The 22,394-nt window shown below is 41.6% G+C and overlaps 1 protein-coding gene across 4 annotated transcripts in view; it reads left to right on the forward strand.

Annotated features, from left to right (window-relative positions):
* NXT2 (nuclear transport factor 2 like export factor 2) overlaps positions 1-22,394 on the forward strand; it is a 62,745-nt gene that overhangs the window by 37,881 nt on the left and 2,470 nt on the right. For 3 of the 4 annotated variants that reach the window (XM_062640206.1, XM_062640203.1, XM_062640205.1), the window contains exons 2-3: positions 20,979-21,065; positions 21,584-21,728. In XM_062640206.1, the coding sequence (XP_062496190.1) occupies positions 21,048-21,065; positions 21,584-21,728 (163 nt within the window). In that variant the 5' untranslated portion in view covers positions 20,979-21,047. Of the gene's footprint in view, positions 1-18,866; positions 18,964-20,978; positions 21,066-21,583; positions 21,729-22,394 lie in introns of those variants that run through there. The other variant, XM_062640204.1, reaches the window with a different exon arrangement.

Genomic DNA, 22,394 nt, shown 5'->3' on the forward strand with positions numbered 1-22,394 from the left:
TTTTTGCATTTTTGTAAGATTTAAGATCTGGCTGGATAGGTCATTATTTTTCTGACTGAAATCACTGAGCAGTTCATATGGCTCTGTTGACTTCAGATATGTATATATTAGAACCAATAGCTTTTTCAGTGATAGAATGTTCCATAAAGGCTTTGCAAGTCAGAAGTATTTTGTATTTGTTTCCAATTTGCATGGCAACAGGAAACTATCATGATATATTTCCATTTGCATGTGTATGCATATATGAGCATATAGGGAATTTAGAAATCCAGTAACCCTGGAGGGATGCTGAATATGTTCAGACTGAAGAAGAGGGAGAGGCAGGCTGCCTGATAACTGAAGAAAACAGTTCATTTAATTCTGTGCAGGCAGGCAGGAAAGGGAGTGCAACATAAGCAAGACATTTCATTTGTGGTTGAATCCACAGATGAGCTATTGTAGAAAGTATTCTCCAAAACATGCTTACATGAGAGATGGGGCACGTGGTACTGATTAGATTTAGTACCAGCAGGGCAATTTTATGACACAGAAACATTACAGTTTGAAAGCTGCAAACGTGTTTCAGTGTCAGAAGGCTGTCCCTTCACTGTTACACTGCCTTAATGGGAATTAATGGAGCTCTGCACCTTCTCAGAAAGTGCTCAGCACCTTCTAGCTTTGGCCAATGTTGTAGTTGGAAAGACTGAAAGCTAGAGACAGTGTTTTCTTTTAATAGTCAAACATGCTGGAAAACAAAGGGGAAAGCGTGCCTTACATTCCACTGAAGTCAGTGGTTTCTGTCTCTTTTTGCACTTCAGATCACTTCCAGTCCCCTTTGGCAGGAAAGAAGAGCCCGTCTGAGTCTGCATTGTCTGCACCCATAAATGGGTACTGATCTCACACCTACGAGGCAAGGGAGTGCTGCACCCTTCTCACACCATACTGCTTCTGCTGTGTCCAGTCACTAAATACCTCCTTCCTATTAGCTGATAGATTACAAATAACAAATGTACAGCCTTTTGTTTTAATTTGCTCTTCTCCTTGCATGGCACTGGTTTAATTAACACTCTTTTCATCTAGATGATGCCTGAAAGTTTAGTCAGTGCAATGTTTAGTTGGATTTATTTAGTCAGATAGATCAGATCTATAAAAACACGAGAAGGAAGAATTTTGTGCATTCATTTACCTGAAAATGTCTGTAATTAAATGTGAGTTTGGGAAACACAATGCCCAGACGTTGTGCAGAGTTGCTACTCTCAGAGCATCTTCTGAGCTTGATGCAACAACCATTCTGAAAAATGCTGAGCACTGTTCTGTGGGATGATTTTTCCACTAGGAACAGGTTTACACAGCAAACAAAAGGATTTTAGAATCGGTTTAACCAAGTTAAGAGGTTAAGAAAATATATTAGTGTATGTTGGATTTAACACTTAGAACATTCCAGCCTTTGTTTGTCTGATTTTCACCTCCCCTCTTTATTCTACACTATAAATCGGTGGAAAGCTAGCTTTCCAGGTCTAGACTTTGTTTCAATCCCTCTTTTTCCAAACCAGGGAGAATAGGAACAATCATAAAAATACAACAGTAAAAAACACAGAAGACTCCACTAAGCATGTAATTATTCCTCCAGTGTCATTAATTCCTGATTGGATTCGTGGTGGTGAATACAGGAATCCCTAACTAATTTCACTTTCTGATACAATTCCCTTCCGATTTCCCTTTATCCTTAAACTCTTGCTCATGAGAGCATTCTGTGAGATGGACAATACCAAATCAGCATTTCATTTGTCACATTTTAGTTGTTTTCTAATTGTTTGGCTTTATATATGAGTTTAATTTGTTCAACTAACAGAAGTCAGGGTAACACGAATACATACGATTTAGCAAATATGCAAGATTGTGTTATAAAAACACAGCTACTGTTCTTGCTAGAGGGAAGTGCCAGGGGCCCTCCCAACATCAATTGTTAATGACTTTCCTCTTCAGCTGCCATAAAGAACCCATTAAGTGCCAGATTATTTCCCTAAACAATGAAGAGCACTGGTTCCTCTTTGGCCTATGTGTTTATTTAGTAAGAACTACAACTTCCTTCATTGATACCTAGATTCAAAGGAAAAGGAAGTCCAACATTGAGGCTATTTTCGAGTCAGCTGTAGTCAAGGAAAACCTCAAAAATATGCTTTAATGATGAAAACAGGATTCAGTTTTCAGGCCCCCGAATCTAAAAAGCAGCAATATGAAACTTTTCCAAAAGTCCTCACATTTTATTTTACCCTTAGGCTGAGGACATAGGGAACAGCAACCTGGTGTGTTTGTTGCTTCTTTAAGTTCTAAATGCTTTTTAACAGATCCATCAGCTTATAACTCTTCCTCCACCTGAATGAAAGCACTGCTTGAACAGCATTATAGTATGCAAAAGCACTTGTGTTTGGGAAGGAGAAGTTTGAAAAGGCATTACGTAGGAAAGGTGGACTGACGTTGGCATTGCAGGAAGCATCTCAGAAGATAAAATATGGTAGATATTTTGACAGATATTTTGGGCTTCGGCAAAGCACAGAAACTCAGAAGTCTAAGAAGGTAAACACAAAGAAAAGTATAAAAGAGCAGAGCAAAATAATGGAAGAACAGTTAAAATAGTTCCATTCAAATATGCTCTGGTAAGCGTTCACCTGGAATGTCTAAAGAAGAGCATGTCTCCAGTGTACCATCTTGAACTCGTTGAGGGTTTGCAGGTGCAAAGTCTTTGTAAACTGATGGGTCTATCCCATGTAGTGCTGACGCCCTTGTGTTCCACATTGAAGGTTCTCAGTATTTTACAAAATCAACCCTCTGAAAAGTCCAAGAGAAATAATTCATGCTGGGAAAAACATACACTCATAAAAAAAGAAACAGTTTTGATAGTAAAAAGATAGCGAGACACAGTCCTGTGATAAAAAGTGATGTGATGCTGCCTCCTGAGCACAGCTAGGGACAGCTGGAAGACGGTGGGAGGGCTTTGTCAAGGGTGACTGTAGACAAAGGCCTGTAAGACAAAATACCTGTGATGTGAAAAGCTGAGCAAAGACTGATACGTATCACAAAGCAACAGGTGAATAAAATACATAGTGGATGAATGCTGTTTTATAACAGCTGGGCTAGTGCTGGGGGTCACATAACAGACAGTGGAGATCATAGGATGGCTTTAGACCTAACAGGCTCCTGCAGAAATCAGTGGCAACATCATTAATAGCATGATATCACACAGCCCTGCTTAAGGCACTCAGCATTTGGTAATGCTTCTGGGGTTTGTGAGGACTGATCCATTGCTGTTTTCAGCCCCAAGCAGTGCTGGCTGACAGGGCTGCTGAGTGGTCGTTACTGGTTTTAGCAGAACTTCTCTGTATTACATGGGTGAGCACGTGTCCAATTACCATGCAGAAGAGCTTATTAAAGGGCAAAATAACAACCATGGGATTGTCAACATCACCATTTCAGACTTGCTGTGGCTCTGGCCACACCTCTGGTCACACCAATTTTCTGGGTGTTGCTCTTGGGCAGAACAAAGACTGAGTGCTTTGCTCGCACAATAACAGAGTGCTCGGGACACTGTTACTACTTTGGTTTGTATTGCACTACTTTTACAAGTACATTCAGTAACTTCTGATGTGTTTACTCACAGACTGTGCACGACAATCAGGGCCTGATTTTCATGAGCCTTCATTGCTAGTAGGCAATAGCATATGGTAGATTCATCTAACATGTTGTTATATTTTCCTATACTAACCTTTTGGGGGAGGAAAAAACAAATAACTTTGACACACACACAAGGAATGTTGGTCTGCAACCCAGGTCAATGTAAGCCTACCAAATTCCTCTTGCTTTTACGGCTGGCATTGTCATTAACAGTGTTCTGTGCCTGTTATCTGGTCAGATGAATTATTTTTTATGTTATTTCAAGACATTCCAGTATATTAGCTTAAAGTTGTCCTTGATGTGTATGCAGTTCATAAAATAATGTTACCATTACCTCACCATTTCACTTTGCAATAAGATACCCTCCCTCCTAGTGTTCTGCCCTGCAGTATGACAATGTCATGTACTCCTCCCAGCGATTTTCCCTCAGCAAAAGCCATGGCTGTGGTTTTCATAGTAATTGAATTGCTGTGCTGAAACAGCTGTTTGCCCATTTCTTTCCATTTCTGCTGAGGATTCGTGTGAAAGGTTATTTGGTGGTGTGTGTTGTCTGACTTAGAGCAGCTGAGCCTGTACACAGTAGTTTGCGATCTATCTGCTTCATTTCAAAAGCACCCAAAAAACCATTGCTCTCTTTACAGTCTGTGCCTCTGTAGGAAAGTTGTGTCCCATGTGGGTGATCTCAGCTAAGGCATGTGGAAAAGAAAGAAGAAATGTAAATGAAATGGAGAAATATATGCAAAAATGGTGGGTGTCAGGTGCTGAAAGAAGGGAGGGGGTTAAGTCATGAAATTTCCACAAGAAGGCAGGCTAAGAAGGACAAGGCACAAAAAGAGCATGAAAGCTAAAGAAGAAGGGGAAAAGAATGAGTGACGAGATGTAAAACCCAGTTCTGACAAACTGTCAGGACAAACCAGTAAAGAACAGCAGGCAGAAGCAGATCACATCTCATCTTTTGTACTTGTGCTGCTGAGAGGGCTGTGTGGAGATGTTTGGATTCATACATGGTGTGATGGGTAACTGCTGGGAGGATTCCCTCTTGGAGCACTGAGAAGAGGGTGTATCTCCTTTTTAATATCACTTTCATCTGGAAAGAAACCTATGTTTCCATTCCAAAAGTGCCTCAAGAACTGAAATACCGTGAGGTAAGTAGAAACAATTGTTGAGATGAGAGACAAATACCTGGGAAGTTCCTTTGCAAATCACCAGTGTAGACATAGAAAGCAGGTTGATCCTCATCATTAGTGTTACCATCTTCCTTCCAAGTTCATCATGAAACTTAATCATTGTACAGAGGCTACTAACTTGAATCCTCCTTAGGGAATACATAAAAATAGACTGTACTCCAGGAGCTAGATTACCAACTCAGGGAGTAATTACTTTGATTTCAGGGCTTACAAGAGTGTAACTGCTCAGAATGTTTTCTCTCTTCTTGTGTGCAAATTACTTTGTCTATGCAAGCTTCCAGATCTGGATTTACAAATACAAAGACATATTTTATAAAGGGATGCAAATTAAGTTTTTCTGCTGTTCTACATGCCTGCTTTCAAGGCACTCACACCTTCTCATCTGGTAGGAAGCAGCCACGTTGATGCATTTTCAGGGACTGGCTGTCCACCAGTGCAAACAAGAGGTAGTCATCAGCTTATTTGGCATAGCTGCCAGTGTGGTGGCAAGTGAACCTGTGCCATTGCAGGCCCCTGCAGTAGCAGGTGTCACATGTTGCAGAGAGGCCATGCCAGCTTGAGGATGCAGATACAGGCTTAAGTTCAAAACATGGCTAATTAATTATTATTAAAGGGGTTATGTTATTTCACAACTCTTTTGCAGCTAGAATTTTCCCAAAATAGCCTCTCCTAATGTCCATGCCTTTAGTCTAAACTGCATTAAAATAGGATACAGATTTGGGCTTACAGGTTGAAAACATAAATAAAATTACAAGTATCATCACCACATGACCACAAGTAATCCACTTAGGAGTTTTATAGGAATAGTGAATTCTTTCCTAATAAAATGGATGGAGGGAGGGGGGTGTTCAGCAGAATTTATTGCTCAGGTAGTACCTGTTCAAAGCTTGACTGTTATGTCTACATCCTAAAACATTTTGCAGGGGGTAGAAGTGTTGTTCATGTTAACAAATTAATTTTTCTCTATAAGCTTCCACTGTCAAATGCATAGACACTGCATGTACCAACCCTAAGCGTAATATCCTTGATCAGTTAATTTGTTTTGAATTGTGCTGCTGGTCCATAAAACATCCACACTGGTCCAAGCCTTCACTGGGGTGTGACATGGTTTAGTGGTGGACTTGGCACTTCTGGGGTAATGGTTCGACTTGTTCTTAGAGGTATTTTCCAACCTAGTTGATTGTATGATTTCTTACTGCCTGCTTTGGCATGTTGTAATGTCTCCGACTGCATATATATGGTTTCAAAAGTCAGACAGACTTGTAAAGCAACTGGCAGTAAGATTTTTCAAAGTAGGCAGATGGTACCTACAGGCAGGTGGATGGCTATAGGAGGCATATACTCTGACAAACCCCATGCATTCTACTTCACAGACCCTTTGCAGTTCCCTGACCCTACTGTCTGAATTAGAACTGCCTTAGAATTTCTAGTTCAGAGTTTGTTTACAGCACTGTCTTCTTTCGCGTGATGGTTGTTCAAGGTTGTAAAGATCTGTCTAAAAATAAGAATTAGAACATGTCCCTTGTGCACATTTCTGTCTCCTTTCTCAAATGAGACCAACCAGACAGCAACTGACACCAGTACTCATAGTCTTGGTTGAATGTAGAGCACTGCTGAATACACCAGGGCACTGGTGGTGCTGCTCTCAGGGCACAGTGGCTGTATGCTTCATTCTGGCAAAGGACTGGCACTGTCACCTGTTAAGCTGCTGGGAAGAGGTGTTCTTTTTTCAGACCTTTGTGTGATAGGAGAAACAGAAGTAAGTATGTACTCAGTGTGTATAGAAGCCTTGACAATGACAAAATCCCCCTGGTTCTCAAGAGTCTTCAGTGTCTGAGGCATCTAGTGCAAATACTGCCAAAATTCCCTGTCTGTATCAATCTATCAGGCTACTGCCTACTCCAGAGCCCACTTGTCTTTGAGAACTGAAGCATATACATGTTCTTTTTCAGCAGCTGAGCATGTGAAGCTCTGTGCCATCACTGTCATTTTACCTTCTTGTCTCTCTGCTTGAAACTAAAAAAAGCCCCGTGGAAGCATTTCTTTTGATTCTGTGCTAAAGTGCCACATCATCTTATGTATCTGTGAATATAGAAGTAGTTCATTTAAAAATACCGTAATTGTATCTGTGAGACACTCAAAGGTACTGTCTGTGTTTGAAGATCCTTTACTACAATGTGACTTCCAAATTTCAGGAATACTATGTTATTTTCTCTTCATGCCTAGGATGTTAGACAGAGACCTAATACACTAAAAAGCCATAGCTGTGTGTGGGATGTGTGTGGCCTCTGATATTCAGGAACATTCCCCCATAGCATTCTTGCAAATACCTAACATTTTGGACAACCTGCTGAATTCCAAAAGGAGAAAATATTCTACAGTGTTGTCAGACCTTTACAGAAATGTTATTCTTCCCTCACCTTTTGCTCCTTCAATCTGGAGAATGGATGTTTGAACAGTGAGCAGGAATCTTCACTAGACACAAGTGTTATCTCTTTCCCTTCTAGAGGAGTCACATGTTTGATGGTCTTGCAGCCTCTCACCAACATTTTATCAAAGATCTACCAGATTGCAACAGATGCCCCAGTTAGAGTCCGTGAGGTTACTGGAGTGCTGGGCTTGGAATGCAACCATCTGTATTACTGTTAATTACTACTACTAATGTTGCTGAGGTAAATAGTTGTTGGGAAGTCTGAGCACTTGGCTGAGCTGGTGGCTGCCTTGGCTGAGCTGGGGGTAAAATTTTGTCTCAGTACTCTTAAGTTTTTTAACTCTTATCAGTGTCCCCGCTCAGGCTGGAAGGTTTCACACAGCCTTCAGGTCCCCATCACAGGTGAATGAAAGTGCTCTACGTTTTGGTAGTTGCGGAACAATGAATTCTGACACCTACTGCTCCACAGACTTGTTTCATTGGTGTTTTGGTGTGATCAGTACATTAAAAATGAATGCCCAGACAGCTGAAAGCCACACTTTTAGCCACAGCTAAATATGGACCTGTGACTATGGTAGAGAACATTTACCAATGCATCTTCCTGTTTTTCATTCCTTACTCCTTGAAACCAAAGTTCCTCCACTGGGAGTAAGTAAATATATTGCACCAAATTTTGTCCTTTAGACTTTACTCTGACATGTGATGACTAAATGTTAGCCTGATGTTTGACCTCAGTCACAAACCATATACTGCTTGGTAGTCTAAGAATGTTTAGCCCTTGTCTGACCTCCTAAGTCGTTCCCGGAGTGTGGAAAGAGGGAATGCTGTCATGCCGGAGGTGCTGGGGAGAGGACTGCTGCAGGCTGTGCTCAGGTGCCACCTCTCGGTGAGAACGGGAAGAATTATGGCAGTGAACGTCCAACCGGATTGTCTTTGTTTCCATCCCCGTCTTTTCTACGTTCGGTGAAGTTAAAGATCAGCATCACTCACTGAAGTTCAGTAAAAAACTTGTCCTTCTTTAAGGGACTGATGGAGACAATGGTGTCTGCTGTTTATTTCTGTTCCTTTACGCTACAGATTCCCCTTTAAAACTCCTTGAGCTTAGTGGGGTTTAATCAGATCCCATTTTAGGAGGAATAATATTTTGGGTGATTTATTTACAGCAAGTCCACATTGTTGATCCAATTTCAAAAACTGCCTAGGTAGTATTCTTTAATCTTTAGCTTAGTCCAAAAACTTAAGCAAAGCCTGTTAGGAGGCATCTACCAACCCTGGCTGCGTGCAGCAGAGAAGAGGTTATTTCAAGGACAGGGCTGTTGTGTGTGTGGAACATACACTGTCTGCCCTAGAGCTTCATAAATGACACATGCCTCTGACGGTGCGTGATGTTAGTGGGAAGGTGTTTCGAAGTGAGGTTTTGTGTCTGTTGGTGTATGTTGTGGGCAGCTGAAGTGAAGGTGCTGAATGGTTTCGCTCTGCCATATTCTCCTGTGCCACACACAGGACTTACAAAGAAGTAATTAGGTGGATGATTGTCTGGCAGGTACTGTCTCTGCTAACTACATTTCCCATCCATTACACACTTTACTGATTCTGTTACTCACTGGAATAGACTTTAAAAGCAGTTTTTTTCAGGCATCTTGATCTACTTATTTCCTAACCTTCACTCCTGGTGCTTATCTCTGACAGTTCATAAACCATCTATCTTGATGGGTACACTTCCATTCTCCACAATATTACATGACTGTCTTCAATTCCCACATTTTCTTGTTTGTTAGGCACATTTGTGTGGTGATTTCAGCAACTCTTACCCCAAAGCCGGTCCGTGCTCAGAATTTTTTCAGGTCTACCTCTCCAGTTCTAAGCAACACTATCACATAGTGTTGCTTCATTTCCTGTGGAATATTTTCTTCTCAGAAAACACCACCAGTGTGCTGCCTGTTGCTCAATCCTGGAACAACGTGCCGCTTCATTCATCTAGCATTCAAATTCCACTGCTTCATGCAAAACATGCCCTAATAACATTTCTAATAAACATACTTGTTCTTTCCTCACAGCTACGACTCTCCAAGGTCACTCCCCAGCGTGACTGCTGTAACATCTTCCATACTTTCCATGATCTGGAATTTCCTTCTCCCCCACAGTTTGTATGAAATGGATATGTTAGTCTTATGTTCTTAGCCTGGTGATCTGACAAGATCCTTCCATCTTCTCTGCCACATAATTTAATCCATTAAACATTACTTCGCACCTCCCCTTACCTGGGTGTCCTTAGCTCACAGTGAACCACTTGCCCTCTTCAGAGATACTACAGGACCTGCACAAAATCCCATTTGGGAACCTTGCACATAATATAAGGAAGAATGCTCAAAACCTAAGGACAGGAACAAAACGTAACCTTTTTCCAGGATTTCGAACCGTACAGAGAATCCCTGATGACAAATTTAACAACCAGTTGGTCATGTCAGACAGCATGACAACCACTGAGCAAATGGCTGTTGCTCCAGATGGAATATGTATGACAGCTGGTGGGCCAGGTGCAGTGCTCTGGAATAAATCAATGGAGCATTGGCATGTTAGTTTATTCTTGTTTCTTTTGATGGCATTTCTACCATTTTCTGGGATGCTCTGCTCTTGATCCTTAAGAAGTCATTTTTTTGCATAGCAGTGTGTTCGTGTGTTGAAATTTAAATCCTAGGGAGAAGATTTTCAGTGTTTATTAACAGATAAGAATTTAGGGACACAGACTGTTGTAATTCCATGAACATATTCACCTTGGGGTTTTAAAACATGATTACAATTTTTCTTGTACTTTGTCTTTTAGATATTCCTGGGTAGTTCAGAAGCAGAGAGAGCATTTCACCTATAGATAGCTTATCTCTATCTTCATTTTCCTTATTGGAACACTGTGCCAGGTGCAACAATGGCTGAGCCTTTATTGAGGAAATTGTCTGCTTTCTGAGAACTTAGCTAGGATCAATAATAAATGCCACCTAAGGCCCTAGATGGTGGATAGATTTGACTGGAGGTTTAAATATGTAAGGTTCTACAGCCTATTACCCTGAATCATCCTATTATCTGATCTATTTTAGTGACTAAAAGGAAAGGATATCTCTCAGTATCCCTGCAAAATAATCTTGAAATACAAATCCAGAGGTCACCTGGGAAATTCCTCACGTTTCTCACTTGATCTTTTTGTTTCTGAAGAGTATCTTCATATCCTCAAACCTCTCCTCAAGACAACAGCAACACGGGGAATCAGTGTTTTTGAAGAGGATAATCCCTTTCCTTGCTTTGATGTGAACTTTGAAGGAACACAGAAACACCATTTATGAAATGTCTATGGGTTTGTTTTCTCTCAGTGTTTACCTTTCTTGTCTCTTTTATGATAAAATCATAAAGGTTCCTATAAATCACTTACAGCCTGTGTTCCCCTTACTTACTACTGTGGTTTTTAAACATATTCCTCATTGGCAGACTCATGCAGTCATGGGTGTTAATAATCAGATCTTGTGTTCTTTGGTAAATCAGTACTTACACATTTGTTACTAATAACTGTAGCAGGAATGAGAATTCATCCTACTGAGTATTTGGTAAATGCAGGAAAAACATGGTGAGAAGATTTACATCCTTTCTAAGAGATCCATTCCAAAGGTTACAGCCAACAGAAAAATAGATCCAAGAGGTGATACACTGACCTAGGTTTGGGTCTCCATAAATATATAGAATATGTAAAATAGATGAGGTAAAAAGGAAGCGTGTCCTGGCTTGCTTTTAAGGCCTTCTTCTCATCTTTGGGACTAAACATCACTGTTTTAATGGATATTCCTGAAAGTGCTTGGAGGAAGGGGGGCTCTCCCAAAGTGACAGTCATTATTTTTATGTTTATTTTAGAAAAGTGATCTATAATTGATTAAAAGCAATGATATGTTGAAATTGCAACTGGGGGGATATCCTGCCCAGCGTAACAGCTCTTTAAATTTGCAGTGCTTTTGGTACCTAAGCTGCTTGATAGTTTGTCTTTAAATGGAAATTGCTCTGATGCCTATTGATGGGTTTCATGTGAAACACACTCATCTGTTACCAAATATTGATTTTTGCATCACCTTGTAGCCAAGTAGGTTAATTGAGTGGGACTTGGGGAGGTGATTTCAGATGCACTCTCTGTCTAGTATTTGCCTTCAATGAGCTGATGGAATTGTTTGACATTTAGCCAAGGTATCTGCTAAAACTGGAGCTCGAGCAATGAGGCTGCATAACCAAGGTAGTGGTTAAGGTCACTCACATTTTGAATAAACTTTGTTTATTCCCTGTTTAGACAAAACAAACAAGCCAAAGGTCAGATCTGGCTTCCCTTAGAGCTAGTGGGTGTTTTGCCATTTTTTACCAGTTGACTGCCAGACTCCTGGTATTTTAGGGAACACTCAGTGCTGTTGTCCTTGCAGTTTAAGTCAGCACAGAGTACTGAACTGTTGAGCAAAGCTGCCTGTCCTTACAGTTGTGTTCTGTATTGCACACGTGGTCCTCATGTCAAAATAGCTGCTTTTGGTTCCAGGTTTTAGTACTGGGTTACAGTCAGTGCTTAGCAGACAGTATGTGTATCTACCAAACAACAAGTGATGCCTCATTAAAATAAGACAATGTATTTCTAACACTTCACCTTCTCAAATGTCAATGGGGAAAGGAAGGAACATTTTTTCAGTTGAATCCCAATGAATATTCCCAGGAATATTCATATTCCTGGTATTTTATATTTATTGATAGAACATTCTGGAAGAGACAATAATGTGATAAAGCTGTTTGGTTGGGGTTTTTTAATAAACCCTTTTCTAAAAGTACACTCTAAAATGCTGATGACAGATTGTAAAGTGATGGATCATTGCTGCAAAATAATAAGTCTCTCACCATCTGCTGATGTATGTGTATCTGTCAGGAGCAATCAATATTATAGAAGCATTGAAAATAGGAGATATGGTGATTTCTGTTTCTCCTTTCTGTGGTCTTGTGTTTTTCTGTCTCATATCTAAGTGTTCCACTGACATCAGGATGCCTTCCAGCTATCTTTCTTCAAATATTTGTAAAGCAAAAGGTGGATGAGTCAATGAGTAGCTGAGACTTCAGTGAGTTTATCTGTGCTGTCGGTGCGGATTCTTGTCTAATGATGGAAGGGGTTTGTTTAGCAGATGTGGCAGCAAGCATCATGGTCTGCAGTGAGTTAATGAGTGTCATCTCACTGTATGGTTTTCAGCCAGATCAGTTCTGCGATCCGTCTCGGTAAATACCTACACAAATACAGACAGAAAGGAAGTGATGGGAATGCACAGCTGAGGATAGCACAGGATTAGAAATGGGACCACAGGTTTTTGGGAGTGGGTGACATGTATGCTAAATTCAAAAGAGCACATTGGTGCTCTTCTCACCTGTCTTTTCTCCCCTTCTCATCCCAGTCATAAACTTCAGCTACTTACCTTTATTTGCCAACTATTGCTTGCAAGACCACTCTTTGATCCATTTTAGCTTGCCAGATATATAGAGATAAGAAAAGGTGGCATCTTCCACAGTTTAATTAAATTAGCTCTGCAAAAGGTGAGCTTGATAGTCAGGGAGTAGATTGCTAATATGGAGAAAGCCAGAAAGTCTGGAAGAAAGGTGTGCTGCAGAGCCACAGTTCAGATGCTCAGACAATGCTCAATGTTTTGCAGTATCCAGGGAATGAAAAGAAACCATTTTCATACAAATCTGTTAAATAATCAGTTAATAATCAGTTAAGAATCACACAGGATTCTTGTAATACTGCCATTTGTAAGACAAAAGCAAGTGACAAAACTCTTTACTTCCAGTTGAAAGTAAACAGCTCTTCACTGAAAAATCATTCCTAAATGGCCATAGGTATGTTTGGCCTGGAGAAATATTCCTTAGCACTTGACTGTTGTTAAGTCGTCCCACTGACCAGTTAATTGTTGTGGCCTACCTACTGATGCCCAGCATGCAGGTAGGAGCCAAATGTAAAGTGAGCTCAGAATATGCTACAAGCTGCCCTGAACTAACCATTTCAGACAGCATTTAAACCGTAATTCCAGCCCTGCAGGCCTTTCCCATCTGAGTGAGCTTCGCTCAGTACTTCTGTTAAATCTATAATGTGGAGTGGTTACTGCTCCATTACAGCTGATCCAAAACTTATTCATAAAAATGTTTTTAATCAAAATTTATTTTAAGCTAAATTAGACAATTCCTAAAAGATGTATCTTTCCTTTTTTGAAGGGAAAAAGATACGGGGGGGGGGGGGGGAGACAGCTGAAAACTGGAAAGAAAAACTGCTTTTGATCAAAAACATATAAAAATCGGTTCACAAACAGAACTTCCTTGTTTCTTGTTTGTGTTTCTGACTTTAAAAATGACAGCTTTATTGAAAGTATCCATGGAAAAGGAACTCATTTTCCAGCTCCTGCTGCCCATAAATCTCTGGTACTCTGACCTGGACCTGGAGGGGACATTGATGGCCATTAAGACTCACAGTACCTTTTTTTTTCAGCTTCTGATGGTCCCCTAGTGACCTTTTTCCATAGAGACAGGAAAAAGGACCAGACAAACTACTGCAGCCTCAAAGCTTGCAGCCCTGATGCAAATGATTATGGAGTGTGCTGGTTCAGACCCACACAAGTTAAAGAAAACCATGGTCATGGTGTGCAAGTAAAATCCTTTGGCTGTCATCTTGCTACAGTTAACTATGGTGGAGTCCACTGTAATTCAGATATGTTTAGCAAGGTTTTACTTATATATGGCCAGATTTTCATAAGAGCTCAAATCCTGTTTCATTACCTAATGAAATGGACAGGTTTTCAAGTGTCTTTAACTCACAACTGTGGTGACGCTTTGAACTGACCTGTTCTGAAAATGTATCCCCCCTCGGGAGAACTTTGACATGGACTAAATACAAGTTATTTGTACTTGATCTCACCAGATCCCAGTGGGTCAGTGGAACAGCTATCACTTCAATATACTGCAGGTTCTGTTCTTAAAACAACAAGAGGGGTATTTATCAGGGTAAGAGTCAGTCATTACATTCCTCCACTTCTGGTATGAAAGGAATTTGAGGTGGAGTGGTGCACAGTCCAGAGTCCCCATGGGATTGTAACAAACACGGGTTATGCTGAGAGTGAACTGGCCAAACCAGGCCTTCTGAAGTTCACTGTAGTTTAATAAATCCAAACTCCAGCTTTATCAGTGTTTTTGTAACCAGCATATAGGTCAAAGTGTGAATGCACTGAGCACGAGACCTACTCCCAGTTCCGATTAAAATCAACAGATCAAATTTGTTCTCATTCAGCCCTTGCTCAGGCTTTCACACTGAGTCATGATCCAACTTCATAGGCATTAATCAGAACCTGTCTGGAACTGGCTAGGCTCAGTTGCTTCTCTTGTTTTAGGAGACAGTTCCTTAAACTTCTGTACATCTGGGTAACATTACTACACAGATGGCTGAATGCATTTCTGAAAGCTTTGTACATTTTTACTTATCATTAATTGTAACACTTTGAGTAGATCTGACTGAAGTGATAAAGCAGTGACTTCTAAGTAGAATTACTTCCTACCTCCGTACAGATACAGAACTACGTCATTCTATTTGCCATTTGATTTACAGGTTTAATTGAGTGTTCTTAGTATCAGCTATTTGGGAAGATTTTCAGCAACTAATAATTTTAAAGGTTAGCATTATTGATTATAGAATCAAAACCACCCCGTATATCCCAGCTCATCTCATAGTGATCCCAGCTATTTGAATAAAGCTACACATTCTGCCTCTGATTTATTCTGTGAGATCTAAACTAATTCACCATTTCCCTTCCATATGGTAAGTGGGTGTAGTAAAGCTGCATATTCCAGGAGCCATCTTCACAAGTAAAGGTATTTTGATGAGTCATCTTGATGTAAACTGCTTGAACTCTGCATTGCTGCTGCGTCATTCCGGCATTTCTCTTTCATACATTCCTTCTGGAATAAAAAGGTCTGGGGAGCAAGGGTGAATTGGCTTGAGGTATTGGAACTAAAGGTCAAGGAACTGTGAGGAGTATCTGGGCTTTTGAAGAGAAATTATGAGTTGCACTTGGTTATTACTTGAACTAAATCCACATGCATATTTAGGGAACATTTGGACAATATACAGTATGGCTGTAATTTGTTCAACTCAAAGTGGAAATTCTGTCTGCTTTACTACTCTTAAGACTTACACAAATGAAAGGCTTGTTACTGCTTGAGTAAATTATGCTCAAGGGAAGCATATTCCCTGAACATGCAGAAAATCTCTGGAATGTGTCGGATGGACTCCTTTGTTTCTTTCCTCTGTAAATGATACTTTCTCAGTAAAGAAAATCTGTTTTCAGGGAGTCAGATTTAGGTCAGTGTTCTGGAAGTCTAATTTTATTCAATCAGCAAAACGCTACCAAGATTCTTAGTAACTGGGTTGGGTAGAGAAGTGAGAGAAGGAAAGCAGAGTCTTGTTATTCCATAGCATCAGTTGGAATGGTACTTGGACTTGTACCTTTAAATAAACTGTTTCATATTCAAACTACTTAACTGCTTCCAAGTATTCTAGAACCATGGATTAGGAAAATCTGAGATTTTAAGGAAATCGTGGAAGAATTGTTCACTACCAAGGCTCTTTACCTTCATGATTCTTGTCTCTTTTGAAGAACTAATAAGTTTGTGAAGAATAACTTCTCCTTAAAGGACTGTGGTGGGTCTACCCTAATACCTTGTGTTTATCCAAAACCCAACAACTTCTGTTCATTAGTATAATTTCTACCAACTTGTGCAGGACAGACATCAGATTTACAGGTTCATCTTGGAGCTTTTTTAGAGAGTTGACCTCAGATTTGCCACTTCCCATTCCTTGAGGACAGAGCCTATCATAAATTACACATTACATACCATGGTTAGTATGTCCTTTGGGAGCATGTAACCTGGCATATGGCTTCCCACTATTTGTTTTATGGATTTGTTCTAATGTTCTGGTACTGACATTCCATTTCATGACAGATCCTGCATTTCATTCCCTTTGAAGAAAGACTCTACATAAGATATGTTGTGAGCTCCTTCATGGTGATCAAAGACATGAAGGGTTTGTTTAGCTTTCTACTACAGCCTTGTCTTCTGGTGCACACTGATCACTTGTTGGCTTTACAGATTTTCTGGCACAGTTTCTTGCTTTTGATGCCTTTGAAAAAGGATTTCATTCATAGTGTTTCTGCCTTAGTAAAATGTTTCTCAGGACTAGGTTTGATTTGCTTTACTTCCTTTTTAAATCTTCCTAGCCAAACTTTATGGTTTGTTTTTTTTTCCTCCATTTGGAAACAGTTTTTTGGAGAGTGTTTCTGTACTTCTCCTTCTCTGCTCTTATTAATCATTTGGGACTTCTTTGGTCTTCTATAAAGCATATCTGCTATGTGGTACACATTTGTTCTGCATAGCCCATATTTCTAATGTCTTTAAGCAGTTTGCACCCCACCTGTAAACATTATACTTGCTGCTCATTTTTTAAATTAATCACGGGGGTGGGGTGGGTTTCTTTCTTTTATCTTTCCTTTTTTATAATCTCTTTTTCCCAAGAAGTTTAGACCTCATCATCATTAGGATGAAAATAAACATGAAATAGAGAATGGATGTATCAAATGGGAGTAATTCTGGTTTAATTTTACACTGCTAGACCTGAGAATGGGGTAAAGATGTTTATATGATGAAAGTGAAAGATTAGAATTGCAGTTTTCAGTTCTGCAATTGTCTCCCTTTGTGACCTTGAACAAATCGTATAGGGTTTCAGTGTCTTGCTTTTTTGTTTTATTTGGAAATTGATGATTATATGAGAAAAGTTTTAGGAAGTAGTGTTAATAATTTGAGGCAAATAGATAATATGGCGATGACTTCAGTAAATTGAGATGTCTAAGGGGAGGACGTCTGAACTTTGGTATTAAGCAATGTTCATTGAGCAGCTGTGAATTCAGCAGGATACACTGTTTGATAGTGATACAACTCCTACACAGCAGTGACAAATGAGTGTACAGCTGACGCCGCTGGACAGGATCTGGTATCCCAAAGGGCACAGCCTCAGATGCCCTCACCCGAACTCAGTCTTCCCCTCTCACAGATGCACCTTTCCATTCCCAGAGTGTTTATCCCCTCCAGTATAGGATTTCTTCCCAGACAGCTCCACATCATCTTTAGTAATTAATTGCAGACCTCTTGAGTCTCGTTGGATCCGTTCCTGCTGTTCACTGCATGATGAAGATTTAAGCAGCCAGCCTTACAACCCAGCTTGTTCCAGGAAAACAGCGCAAGTTTCCTTCATGCCCTCACCTTGCTCCCTCCGCGCAGTGCGAACACGGCCCTGGATGCATTCCACCCCACTGGCACAGCAGGCAGGGACCTTAGGGAGCTTCTGCCTATTTTTATATCCACATTCCTCCAGGCATAGGGTACAATACCTGACCATGTTGTCTGTGATGGCAAGTTGCACTTGTGCTGTCAAAGTAACCAACATGTGTCCTATTCTACTGTGGTTATTGGCCAGGGTGTGTAAGGAATCTTTATCCTTGTTTGCATTCATAAATAACATACAGATTGCTTAAAAACCATTAACCACTTGTAGCAAAGCACGTGAGACTTGAACATTTTCACAGCTCTGGAAGGTGATGAAGTACTCACACTCATGGGGTTTTATTAGTAAAAATATTACCTCTTTGGTAGAGCTGGAATGCACTGCAGAGGAGCCATCCGATGGCCTTGTGCTTCCCCCAGACAAGGTCAATGCTGCTTCATGACATTAATACTACTGTTACAAAACGTAGGGAGATCCTGGGCTGCATTGAAAGGAGCATGGCCAGCAGGTGGAGGAAGGGGGTTCTCTGCTCTGGTGAGACCCCCCTGCAGTCCTGTGTTCAGCTCTGGGGCCCCAAACACAAGCAGGACGTGGAGCTGTTGGAGTGGCTCCAGAGGAGGCCGCGGAGATGCTGCGAGGGCTGGAGCAGCTCTGCTCTGGAGCCAGGCTGAGAGAGATGGGCTGGGGCAGCCTGGGGAAGAGAAGGCTCCTTAAGGGGTGACCTGAGAGCAGCTCCGGTGCCTAAAGGGGCTGCAGGAAACCTGGAGAGGGGCTTGGGACAAGGGCCTGTAGGGACAGGCCAAGGGGAATGGCTTTAACCTGCCCGAGGGGAGACTGAGATGAGCTCTTAGGCAGAAGCTCTTCCCTGTGAGGGTGCTGAGGCGCTGGCACAGGGTGCCCAGAGAAGCTGTGGCTGCCCCATCCCTGGCAGTGTTCAAGGCCAGGTTGGACACAGGGGCTTGGAGCAAGCTGCTCTAGTGGAAGGGGTCCCTGCCTGTGGCAGGGGTTGGAGCTGGATGAGCTTTAAGGTCCCTTCAGCCCAGAGCAGTCTGTGATGCTGTGATCACCACATGAACTATAACCGAGTGTCACCACAGCAGAACCATCCAGTGCTGCTGTGCTGTGGTGCCCGAGGTACCGCCGGGCCTGCACGGCGCTCCAGCACCCCCTGTACAAGCGCCGTAAGCCGCCGCCGGCACCGCCCGGCGCTCGGAACGGCTTCCGCGGGTCACGCGTGCTCCGGAAGCGGCGGGCCCGACGGCGGCGCACATCCGGCGTCGTCTCTCCGCGCCGCGCGTCGCCTGCCCATGGCCGCCTCCGTGGTGAGTCCGTGGCGCCGGGCTCGGCCGGGGGGGGGAGCTTCGTCTGCGGCCGCCGCCTCGGCCTCGCCCGCGCTGGCGCGCAGGGTCTCCGCGCAGGGCCGCGGGCAGCGGTTGTTGCGGTTCGGGGGAGGAGCCTGATACCGCGGGCAGGGCCGCCGGTGGAAGAGGGTGGGGAGGGAAGCGCCTCGGTGCAGCGGCGTGCGCGGCTCCTTGCGGCTGGTCCCGCGGACAGGCCCGGTTCCGTGTGCCTTCGGCCTCGTGCGGGGGCCGGGCCCGGGGCCGGACGGTGGTTGGTGCGATGCGTGTTACAGACACGATCGGCAGAGGCTGTGTGGATTGGCTGGTTTCTTGGGGTTGTCCTCAGCCTTCAGGGGGAGGGGTTTTGTTGGATGGGTTGTTTTTAATTATGCCTTTCTATTAAATATTAGGAAGAACGATTCCCGAGGGAGGTGGTTAGACACTGGAACAGGAGCCCGGAGAAACTGAAAGCTCCGTCCTCTGAGATGTTCAGAGCAGGACACTGAGCAGTCAGGTCTGGCTCTGAAGTTGTCTCAGGCTTTGCAGTCGTCTCTGCTTTGAGCAGGGATTTGGACCTCCTGAAGCTTCTTCCAACCTAAATTGTTCTCAGAACTTAAGAACGTATTCCAGGCTATGGTGGTAAAGAATTTGTCTGGAGTATCAAAACTGCCAAAGCGTGTTTCCCATTTGACACCCACTGAAGGTACCCTAACAGCTCATTGCAGTCTCCTGGCATTTCCTTAATGCTCTTCCTCACACTCTTTCAGTTCTGGCTGTTTGGCAGCTAAATGGCAATGTTTGGCTGCTGGTTAGAAAGTGTAGCTGTGCAAGGGTGTGCTGACTGAGAGTAACAACTATCTACTTTAAATAACATTAACAGGCTGAGTTATAATCACTGTTCCTTTAGTGGGAGGTCTAATACTCTGTCTTACGGTGCCAAAGAGTTTCTCTTGGCACTTGCTGGAATACATCATCTTTAAGATGAGTTTGCTGTAGATGTTTGGAAATGCCCTGTGGTTTCTGAAGTTGCTGGCAAAGATAGGAAGATGAAGAGCAGGCTCGTGCCCTTATAGGAGATCAAAAGAAAAGTATATAGTAACATGAGAGTATTTGGTTTTGTGGAGTGAGCAGATATTATTTGATAACCCTGTAAGTTGTAAATACTGAGAATATAATGCTGAAATAGAATAATGATAAATGATTGTATTTTAAACAGAATATCCTAACAGAACCAACACAGGTTTATAGATATATGGGCAGGAAATTGCGAATCACAACTTTCCAGGATGCCAGAGTTCAGGTTCTGTGAGAAATCGAGGACCAAACAGCCAAACAAACTGAAAACAATAACTGAATGAGATCACAGTAGCAACAAAGGCTGTTACTTGTGGATGAATAAAAGTAGAGAGACGTGAGAATTGTTAGTTTTTTATCTGTGGATATAGCTCTAGAGTGGCTGATACTGGAATACATCCAGTGTGTGTGCATGTTCTCTCTCCATCTAATATTTCTATCTATATATCCACATATATAATATATATACACACATTTTACATATGTGTATACAAAGGTGTTTTAAAAAATGAGACTGTGGAGTGTGAGACTATCACAGTGTGATGGGGTTCTTGCTGATTTTCAGAAATATCTTGAATAAATCTTGTTCCCTAACTTTATTTCAGAACAGCGTCACAGCAGCAAATATTTCCACTGAATCCTTGCACGTTCACACCACTTGCAGCCAGCTGTAGCCCATTTTGTAGTGTAAATATTTGCAATTTAAATACAATCAATATATCAGTATTCAAAGCTGTCACCTGGCTAAAAGGTGATACCTCCTGAAAGTAGAAATGGAGTTTGGGATCAATTTCAACATTATTTGATACAGTTTTTCAGTGAGGATGGAAAAGACCAACCAAGGTGACCTGCTGGAAAAATCACCTAGACAGCCAGGTTGCAAAACGTTGCCTAAGTAATTTGGTATGATTTCTTCTCTCTAGGATTTCAAAACCTACGTGGATCAAGCTTGCAGAGCTGCAGATGAATTTGTCAACATTTATTATGAGACAATGGATAAAAGAAGAAGGGTATGTATCTATTGTGATAGTAGTTAGGACCGTCTTGTGCATCTTTGCTTGCTTTTCGAACTACCATTACACTTGAAAGCACCCAGAAGGTGGTTACTGTGTATCCTATTGGCTGAGTTGAGACCTCTAAACTGCCCCACAGAGGATTTTGTGTTACTGAGCAGCGCACTGTAAAAAGTACCCTTTTAGAAAGTGCCTTTGACTTCTTAGTGATAATAGTTCAGTTTGTGTCCAGCTGTGTTTTACAGGTACAGGGTTTGGTCAACACAGGCAGATAAAACTCGCTTTATTTGTCTCTGTGGTCAAGATTCAGCTTAATTTTTTCCCAAACTACTTTTATTAGCAGTTATTACTTCTGTTTCTGGGGGTCTTGAGGAGCCTTCATTTCAGGAGGGCATTTTATCTATCAGAATAATAGAAAAAGTCAATAATTCACAACATTCCTTATTCAAAGAATATTGGTTTGTATGTTGTCCATTCTACGTGTTTACACATTTTCCCCAAATATGTATTTTCAGGCTTTAACAAGACTTTATTTGGACAAAGCCACGTTAATTTGGAACGGTAATGCAGTGTCCGGGCAAGAAGAACTGAGTAAGTTCTTTGAGATGTTGCCATCTAGTGAGTTCCAGGTTAACGTGTTGGACTGCCAGCCCGTTCATGGTAAGCTTGTATTCCGCTTCACTCATTTATTTGTCAGTCTTTTTGTAACTGTTGAAACTGAACTGCAATTATGATAGTGTTTAATCTTTCTTTTGGAACAAGCTGAGAAAAAATGCTGAGGGTTGAAATATGAAGTTGTGCATAAATAAAACACAAATCGAGAGATGCAGCAAATCCACACTTTTTCTCATATCTGGGAAAATATTTTAAGGACTTTTCTGTGAAGTTCATATTCATATATGATGTCTTTTCATGTATTGAAAAAGTCTGGCGTATCAGGTTGTGTTGTACTTGACAGTGTCTAAGAGTTGAGACCTCTGCTGTAGCCTCTAATGCTGACCTGCAGTATAATGTGGAACAGATTGTTTACCTGTATGTACTTTGATTTCTTCACATCTAGAATAGATGTCAGGTTCTTTAGATTTCTCATTAACGACTGCTATAGGAAGGCTTACATAATTAAGAAGTTAATGAATTATTTCTAATGGACATTTTGGGAATGTAAGTAAGGACAATGTAAGCAGGGACAAAAGTGTATGCAGCTTCCTAAATATACATGTGTGTGTATCTGTGAGTATGTGTTCTAAGCAAAAACTCAGGTGGTTGTTACAGTGCTCTAAAATGAACATGAGATGAAAATGGAAAAGCCATTAAAAAGCAGAGCTG

The sequence above is a fragment of the Pezoporus occidentalis genome, unplaced genomic scaffold (assembly GCF_034315485.1).
Source record: "Pezoporus occidentalis ecotype Australia unplaced genomic scaffold, CSIRO_AGI_Poc_V1 ctg63, whole genome shotgun sequence".
NCBI lineage: Eukaryota > Metazoa > Chordata > Aves > Psittaciformes > Psittacidae > Pezoporus > Pezoporus occidentalis.